The 8899-nt window shown below is 39.4% G+C and overlaps 1 protein-coding gene across 1 annotated transcript in view; it reads right to left on the bottom strand.

The window, feature by feature from the left end:
• IL18RAP (interleukin 18 receptor accessory protein) overlaps positions 1 to 5472 on the bottom strand; it is a 14482-nt gene extending 9010 nt beyond the window's left edge. The window contains exons 1-4 of the mRNA XM_085320814.1: positions 5358 to 5472; positions 3925 to 4195; positions 3617 to 3791; positions 2066 to 2240 (exon numbers count right to left, since the gene is read on the bottom strand). Of these exons, the coding sequence (XP_085176940.1) occupies positions 2066 to 2240; positions 3617 to 3791; positions 3925 to 4195; positions 5358 to 5442 (706 nt within the window). The 5' untranslated portion in view covers positions 5443 to 5472. The remainder of the gene's footprint in view (positions 1 to 2065; positions 2241 to 3616; positions 3792 to 3924; positions 4196 to 5357) is intronic.
• Positions 5473 to 8899: the final 3427 nt, after the last annotated feature.

Raw genomic sequence — 8899 nt, forward strand, 5'->3', positions numbered from 1 at the left:
AAAAAAAAAGAAGAAGAAGAACCTAACCACCAAAGCAATTCCCTGCCCAGACAAGTTCCATGCCCAGTAAACATACACAGAGCATATCAACATTCATCTACATTTTAAATATACAACACAAATACTTGCATTAAAATAACTATGCTTTTTCAAATGAAGAGCTACCAAAGGTACAGATAATGGCATCCACGCTTTGCACAATACGGTTTTACAATATGGTTTGTGATCTAAACAGTTACCCTTGCTGCCCAAAGGGGCTAAATCCCACAGCTCCAATATTCTAGGAAAGTCCTACGCTGCAGGAAATGGTGCTCCACTGCTTTTCTTTTTTTAAAGCCAAGCCACAATACAGAAAATGATGCAAAATTCAGAGAGTGTATGGCCCTTTTCAGCTGTTTTTTCAACCATGCTATGAACTGAGGGACAAGAACTGAGAAGCACAGTGTATTAGTTCAGTTTTGGTTTGATCGGAATGAAAGCAGAGCAACTTCCTGCCTGCTTGGAAAATGCTGCAGAAATACAGCTAGAGACAAGAGTGAGTTAGCATCTGCTGTTGTAACCAAGCACAAGGAGCTCTGAAAGGGTGGTGGAATGTGGTTTCCAGGTCCTGTCCTGACGCATTCTTCCCACGACTTTTTAGTATAAAATGTATTAATCATTTCAGAGCAGGGACCAGCTACTTCAGAGGAACCCTCTCACCATTAGATGATAGAACCAGTTTTCATCAAACTATCCTTTCTTTCACTCCAAAAAGCTTCTTTTTGCAGAGTGGCCCACTTTGCAGAACAGCTATACTTGCTCAGATCAAAAGTCCTTCTACCTCAAGACATAGAATGATTGTAGCTGTGCCTTCCTCTGGATGCCTGTGATTGATTGGAGTGACAGGAGTGTCTGATAAGTGTCTTACAGCAGTCAATCACTGATGTCTGGGGAAAAGCATAACCAAATCTCTCTTCTAACAAATATAGGCTCTTTCATCCATGGTATGTAATTGCTATCATGTTCTCTTCCACAATTTTGGTGCATTTCAACTAATACTCTARCAAATGTCCAGGCTTGAGCTGAAGAGAAGCAGAGGCCAATAATCATCAGGAAAGGTCACCATGTTTTGGAGGAGRGATATAAGATATAGAGCTATGCCATATCATGGGGCCACAGGGCTGTGGCCAATTCTATTTACTACTGCACATAAGGCCTAAAAGAATAGGTCACGCACATCGTAATATTTTCCCCAAAACAGCAGGCAACAAGTGACTTGCTGGTTATTCATGTTGCTCTCAGGTCTCCTGCAAGTTCTCCACCATAAAATTGTTAYGTATAAGATGGACCCACCAACGTCACCTTTCTCATCATTGTCAAGTGAAAAGATGAAATTCTCCATGCCACAATACACAAATTGGCTTCTAACTGCAGAAGGGGATTTTGCAACTCCCGCTTTCACATAATCCTCTACTTCAGGGACACAGGTAGCATTGAGATGGACTTCTATTTTTCGCATTTCCCGTGCAGGTTCAGTGTTACCCCCTCCTAGTACGTGACTATCCATATAAAGCAGTAAAACTCCACATAAAATAGATGGAGAACATAGGCACGTACTGGGGTTTTATGAATTCAACCTCCAGATCTAGAGATCCTTTTGTAGATGTGATCCCCACTGTTAGAAATGACAGTAAATCCAAGGCAAAATCAGATCTTGAAAATTATGGTGCTGTATGTTATACATTATTATTGAGCATTTAAGGTTCTAGTCCACACCCAGAGAKATGCTCAGAATCCTTGGATCAGGATTTTAATGAAAGTTTAGCTCATCCAGTTTATGGACCAGCTGAAGATTTTTAATTTATTTTTATATATGTCTCRGATTATGAGACTAAATGTTAGCTAAGGTGTAAAGAGATTGTGAAGACTTTACATGAATAGCCCCAAAGGTAAGAAAAGAACCTGAAGAGGAAAACATGCCCCTTTTGCAGAAGAGCCTGAGCAAAAGAGAGAAATAGTGTAGGAAAGAATAGAGAAAACATCTTTTCACTTAAGATACTTTATTCTGAACTGTTATATTACTCACTGATGACTTCTACTGTAACTATGGTTCGCATTGTCCATTCAGTATTGTTGTCAAATAGAGTGTAATCACAGACATACATTCCAGCATCTTTGTCATAGGTTGGATTCAAGTAGATTTCATTRTGCTCAAACTTTAGGCTACTTCTCTCTTTTTGAAGTTTTACTTGACGCCCATCCTAACAAGAAGAAAAGAATATCAAGGATTAGATGTCGCTTTTCTCTGTTGATGTTAATGATGTTAATTAGAGTATCTACATTACTACCGTCATGGGATTGATGTAATGGTAGGGCTAAGCCAAACTCTTCTCACTGAAGCCACAAAAAGCCTTATTAGGAGTCTGAGGACATTTGTCAGTTATATTAAACCATTGGATTCTATAATATTGGAATCTCATAGTCTTTCAAATTGTTTTAAAACAATTTTTAACATTCATGGCTGCAGAGAGAAATATGAAATCATCAATTTATATAAAGTTCCAGAACCAAAAAAGAAAGAAAAGGATCACTTCTTTGTTTCATGAAGGATTGGGCATTTTTATTTTGCAAATAAATGATTAGAAGCCATTTTCACATTCTTTTCCAAGAAGTAAATTATGTTTTCAGATGGACTGAGTTTTGATAATACTGTCACTGCTTTCAAAAGGATGAAGGCTGGCTATTTTTTGAAAAGCTCATCTCTAGGGCTATGAACAATTTTCTTTAAATCAAATTTCTGAAAAAAAATCCATTAATGCAAAATGGAAAGACTCTCTTTAAATTCAGTGGGCCTCAGAGCAAGACMTAGGTAGAGATATGCTTCATTTAAATTTTGAAAGTAACCGAAGAGTAGCTTTGATTAGATGATTCCACTTGATAGAATAAATAATGCTATAACACCATGTAGAAATATGCACAATTGAGGAACTTTCAGTCATTTTCATTGGATAAAATTATAYAGGTTTATATAGTATAGTGAAATCCTTATAAATGGAGTAAATATTAGCTTGCCTTTTATTGCATTTTTTATTTTATTGGTATTTTTGTATTTTAATGGTCATTTGAAAAAGAAGGTGTAAGTACATTTCACTGATATAGTTTTTCATTAAAAATGGGAGTCTTAGAAAAAGTATTTTGAAAWTTTAATTTTAAAATAATTGTGTTTCTAACAAAGCTCCTTGTTTGGTACATTTGATATTTTTGGAATTTAAAATGTCAAAAGAAAATTTAAAGTTTATATTTCAGTCATGTACAAATTTTATAAAGAACATATTTCAAGGAACTGAARAGAAAGCATTTCTAGCCTTCTATTTCATAGAATGATTTTGTGTGCATGGATTGTATTTTTTTAAGAATGAGAAAAGATTCAAAATCATACCAACTTCTGCGAAACAAGAAACCTTCACTTTCTTCAAAACCGTTACATACAGACTTGATATATAGTAATACAAAATTCTGATCTGAGGTTGTAAATCTCAGTCTGCTAGAGAAGTTCAGGGACCTGTGGCACCTAAACGTGAACTAGGCTTAAAACCTGCACTGACCTTTCTTGAATGCTTAAGACAGCAAATCTTACCTTGTACCATTTCACATTTGGCTTTTTTATTGGGCTGTAACATTTTGTTCCTGGGCAAACTATTGAATTCCCATTTTCAGCAAGAAGATACAGTGTATTTGTGCCATAATCTGAACAGTTTGCTTCACTCTTTGTTTGAACCTCCAGAATCATTTTGAGGCATGGGATTTTTTCCCTAGGTGATGCAGAAAAACAGGTTAAACATTTAATATATAAAACAAAACCAAAAAAGTAGTATTATTTGTTAATAACTAATTATTATTAATAATTATTGCATAGAAATATAAGCATTTTGCCCCACTACATACCCTATCATACAGATGTAGATTCCAGAAGCACTAACTCCTACTGGTTTAAACCACAGTGCATCCCCCTTGTGAATAGGGTTAGAACTTTTCTCAGTAATCTCCTTCAGTGGCTCTTCATTTTTCCGACGCCAGAACCATTTCACCTCATGTTGTTTTAGAAGTGACTTGTTAAAAATGTGGGTAGCATCTTTATCCGGTAAAGCACATTGTAAAACAAACTCCTCATTACWAATTGCACGATACCGTATTTGAGGTTTTACATGGGGACATCCTGAAAAGCAGGACAACAAAATATCAGAATCACCTAAGAAGAACACAAAGCATTCATGCTTTTAGAAAAATTAGGAACACTGCAAAAATATATTTTTACCTTTCTTCAAGACAAATATTTTGTTATGTGATGTTAGGTTGGCCTAATGCAAAGTTGATTTCCTTAAAGATGGAACTGGTCAAAGTTCTCAAGGGTTTATTCTAAGGTTTTCAAAGGTTTTCAGAGGTTTATAGGCCTTTTTCAAAGCCTAATGTGAAAACAGCTTAAGATTTTCTACAAACCTAAGATTTTCAAATGAGTGCTAACCTGTCAAATGTCATCTCTCAAGAAGAGTAGACGTAGCTCTCCCAGTTCGCTTCAAATTAATGGAGGAGGGATTGACCAACATAAATATGAAAAATCTGAAGAAACATAGCCTACTTGCCCCACTCACTATTCAGCCTAAGAGGGACAAGCATTTTGTCATCCTCTCGTCGCTTTCAAATCTTTCTGCTTTTATGTTATAGCTGCTGCCACAAAAATTAAACACATTTTTRTATTCTGAAATCTGTGATCATCCTAACCACAGTTTCTCTAAAGGCTGACTGACCTTGCTGCATGGCCTCTCTGACCAGTCAGGATGTGGTAACCCCAAAGAGGGTTCAAAGTCTGAAAGTGGGAGGATAGCAGGATTTCACTTCAGCAGAAGAGAGGGCATGAATTCTTCGGTTCATCACCTGCCCACTTGGGAGATTCTTGGCAGTTTCAGTTTCTCTCTGCAAACTGAACTTGATCAAGCTCCTCCRTATAGACTATGTGGGCAGAAGACTTTAACACTGGTCTCAGCCTGCCTTTCTCTTCCTCCTCCCATGCACTTAGACCAGGTGCTGGAGACTTCAAGGAGTCACAGCAGCACTTCATTTTCTCCATTCAATTCTCAGAAATTCTCCTTCACTTTTGCTTTTTTCTTTCCATTGGGGAACAGTATTTTACATCATATTTAGTGCCAATTCTACTACCAACACTTAAAAGGCCTGCAGAAAGGCTGCATACAGCTGTKTGCCTTACACAGGCACAAATAAGCGCAGAAAAAAATCATGAAGGCATGGTAAACTGTAGATTCACTTTTCTCGGCTGTTAGAAAGGATCACAAACATGAAAACCCACCAAAGCAGCCTCTTACCTGGCAAATTAATCTCTCTAACTTCTGCCCCACCAACAAATAATGCTAGGATCCAGTAAAAAGCAAGTATAATTTTCTTTATCATTTTTGGTTGATATTCAGAGATATTTTCTTTAAGAATCGTCTTGCTTGCTGTAAAATAGAAAAACAGCCATTTGTTGCAAATAATAATCCACATTATACACGACAGGTATGGTTGCRTATTTCATTATGTAGCTCTATAAACATCAGCAGAAAGTATTTCCTGGATACTGCGTATTTTAAAAATGTGATCTGCAATGCTCTTCCTGCTCATACTGTTTCACACAGACGCAGGATAGATGATATCCAAGAACATGCAACAATCTCTTTAAACGAATCTTGCATGGAGTTGCTCACAGGTGGATTTCCAAGTGATACCTACAACAATGCAGAGCTCCAGATCTGTAGCAGAATTGTAGGTCTTTCAGTATCTCTTGTTGAAGGAAGTAAGAGAAACCTTTTCTTTAAGGTAGATGGTAAAATAACTGATAACACGATCAGCCTTCAGCTAGAGATAACCACTAGCAGCAGACTAGGAGGAAGGTGTAACTGGCAGTGATCCCCAGTGCTTTTCCTTCAGACTCTGTTGTATCTGAAAGTCCAAAGCGAGAAGGCCCAGTGTGTGTGAACAAGATTCCTCTGGGATTATACTAAATCAGAGCTATAGCTGCAAATAGCATTCAGTCCATGGGGCTGGACTAGAACTATTTGGAAGTAAAACTCTTCAAAATATGTACAGTGTGGACATCAGGTCGTTGGAGCTAACCCAACAGATAAGCTCCCCTTGGACTGTACTTCTGCCTAGCACAGACATGCCCCAAGATCTCTGCTAAGGTCAGCAGATCAACCCCGAAACCCTCCTCCTCCACAGCTTACCGGCATGTGCCTCACCTCCGTACCACAATACAGCGCTACACTACCCGAATGATCCTAGCAGAAACATGCTGGGAAGGGTAATATCCACACTGTCCTGAGGTATCAGCTGTGTGGTATGTGGTCTGTGAGCCAAGACTGGGAGGTCCCTGATCCCCAGGGGACAAGTGGAGCAGTCTGTGCTGCACACAGACCCCTACATCACAGCTCGGGTCCAGAGGGTTGTTACCAGYCCAGTGCACTGCCATGGCTGAAACCCCAAACCCTGCTGAAGGAGGTATTTTACCTCCACTGTCAAGAAATTTTGAGCTGAGTATCCTGCAGCCTTCTCAACTACAGGGTTAGAGCAAAGGCAGGCTATCCAGCATGCATCCAGGTTGGGCATGGCTTGATTTGGGTATTTAGTAAGAATATACCCAATGCCTGCGCCTGACATTTGTGTACTGCCCTATTCAGTGAGTAAGCGCAACATGCTTTGCCGATGTTCGCACTGTGCAACCAAGAACTCGAGGAGTTTTTCTTTGCTCATTGGGCCACAGAGTGACTCTGCATTTGCACAGCTGCCAGAGATGCACTGAGTCAGCCCAAGGGAAAAAAAGAACAAGCCAGGCAAGGGTTCCTCCATAACTGGTTGGCACCTCATGCAAATCAGACACTACTCACAGGAGCAGGCAGCAACAAAGCATCCAGCGAACACTGAGCTAGCAACAAAGGTGAAGAGAACACCCACTCTGCACTTTTTCAGGCAACTATTTTACRGAGGAAGGAGCACTTTAGTCATCATTCAGTTCAGCGTGTCTCTATTCCTCGCAAGTGAATGGAATGATCTATTTTTACATTCAACAGTCACATAGAGTAGGCTATTTGTTTGTCTTACCCCTCAAAATTAGCTGCTGCCCATTGTCATATCCCCACACGTATTTTAAAATCCTCCTAATGCTCCAAGCCAACGAATAAGCCTGAATAAAGAGAAGGAGCTTCCTACTAGCACTGAGCAAAGGCCATCTTAAACTTTAGGGAGACTGTCATATCCACTGCAAAATGATTAGTAGATCCTGATTCTTTTGAATTTGTATTTAGGACAAACATAAAGACATCTCCCAAGGCATACATAGGTGATACATCTCTGCACTGTTCATAGTGTCTAAAATAAAAGATGGTGTTTTGATTTATGTCACCCATCAGCCAGTGTGGCAAAGGCACACCGGTACCAGTAGCAAGCAGAGCCTAAGAGCTCTGCATTTGACTTAATGCTGCAGTCTCTTGAGTCAGTGAGCTACCTAATAGATTACTGTTGTTAAAAGGGAAAGGTTTCATCTGCTCATCTTCCTCCCAGCTCCCTTGCCCCTTGATCCCAGGCAACTGGTCCAGCATCTCGCCTGTGACAGCTCTGGTGCTCTTCAATGACCCAATTCAATTCAATTTGCTAAACCATCAGAAAACTACTTGAGGAGTTCCTGACCTGACACAAGATAAGCAGTGGGAGTATTTATAGCTGGGAGTGGAAGAAAAGAGACAAACGAAAAGAGCAGGACTTCTGCAATCAGGTAGCAGTGAGCCCTTTAGATTAACTCTCCTGAAACCACAACTTAACATCATACTGGGATGGCTGTGTCTCCATGAGTAGCCAGCTACACGTTTGATTTAATCAGAGAATGAAGGGTGTGGACATGGCCTTCATTTCAAGTTTAGAAGGACATTTTACTTCACAAGTCTGGAGCTGATTTGCAATGCTTTCACTGCCACTGGGTTCCAAATGTCATACAGATGTCCTATACTAGCACAGTATCTGGAGATTGAATCAACCCCCCTTTTTTTTCCTGCTAGCTTTTTTCCAAACATTTTCCCCTTCCTTCCAGAGCTTCCACCTAGCATGAAACAGGATAGAAACACATCATCCAAAATCCAGTGCTCAGCAAGGATTCTACCAAACCAGATGTTCTACCAAGACCAGATGTAACCTGTGGGGAACAAAACCAATATTCTGCAATGTATCTCTCAGCAAGAGAGAAAACTGATCTTCCACTCTGACCTCTTTATTTAACAGATTTGTGCTTGAGAGAAGGGGTTGATTCTTTAAGACATACTTCAAATATAACTGAACAACTTTACTTTAGATCTATGAAAGCTGTGAAAAGATTTTAAATCTTGTTCATCCTTCTGTATCAAGTAGCAACCATCCCTGTRCCCTTACTTCTCAGCTGCTTGTTTGTCTGTAATCAGGGGCAGGCAGGCTACATGTAGGGAAATCACATTAAGAGATAGTTCACTAAGTATTTGATAGTGCCACCGATGTATTATCAGTTTATTGCCACATTAACAATGTGCTCTTTGGGTTCAAAGGGTCTGCATGAATGAGGAAGGAAGTGGGAAAGGGAGGCGCAACGAATGAACTTTATAGCTTTGGTTAGCAATCTGTATTACTTTTTGTCAGGTTTTGCTCACGAATCTTTGGCTACCTGATAAGACTTCCAGTAGATGTCCTCAGAAAATTCTCATTTTCAAAGTGATTAAGAATATGATAACATGTGAAATAAAGTGTTTGAGAYGTGTCATCTTTTAGTTGTGCCTGACATGAGGAGAAAAATTCTCAGCAGAAGCAGACAGTAATTATCAAAGGAGAGGGGACCTTGAAACAGGATAGCCTT

The sequence above is a fragment of the Rhea americana genome, unplaced genomic scaffold (assembly GCF_003343005.1).
Source record: "Rhea americana isolate MKP2758 unplaced genomic scaffold, rheAme1 scaffold_66, whole genome shotgun sequence".
NCBI classification, from domain to species: domain Eukaryota; kingdom Metazoa; phylum Chordata; class Aves; order Rheiformes; family Rheidae; genus Rhea; species Rhea americana.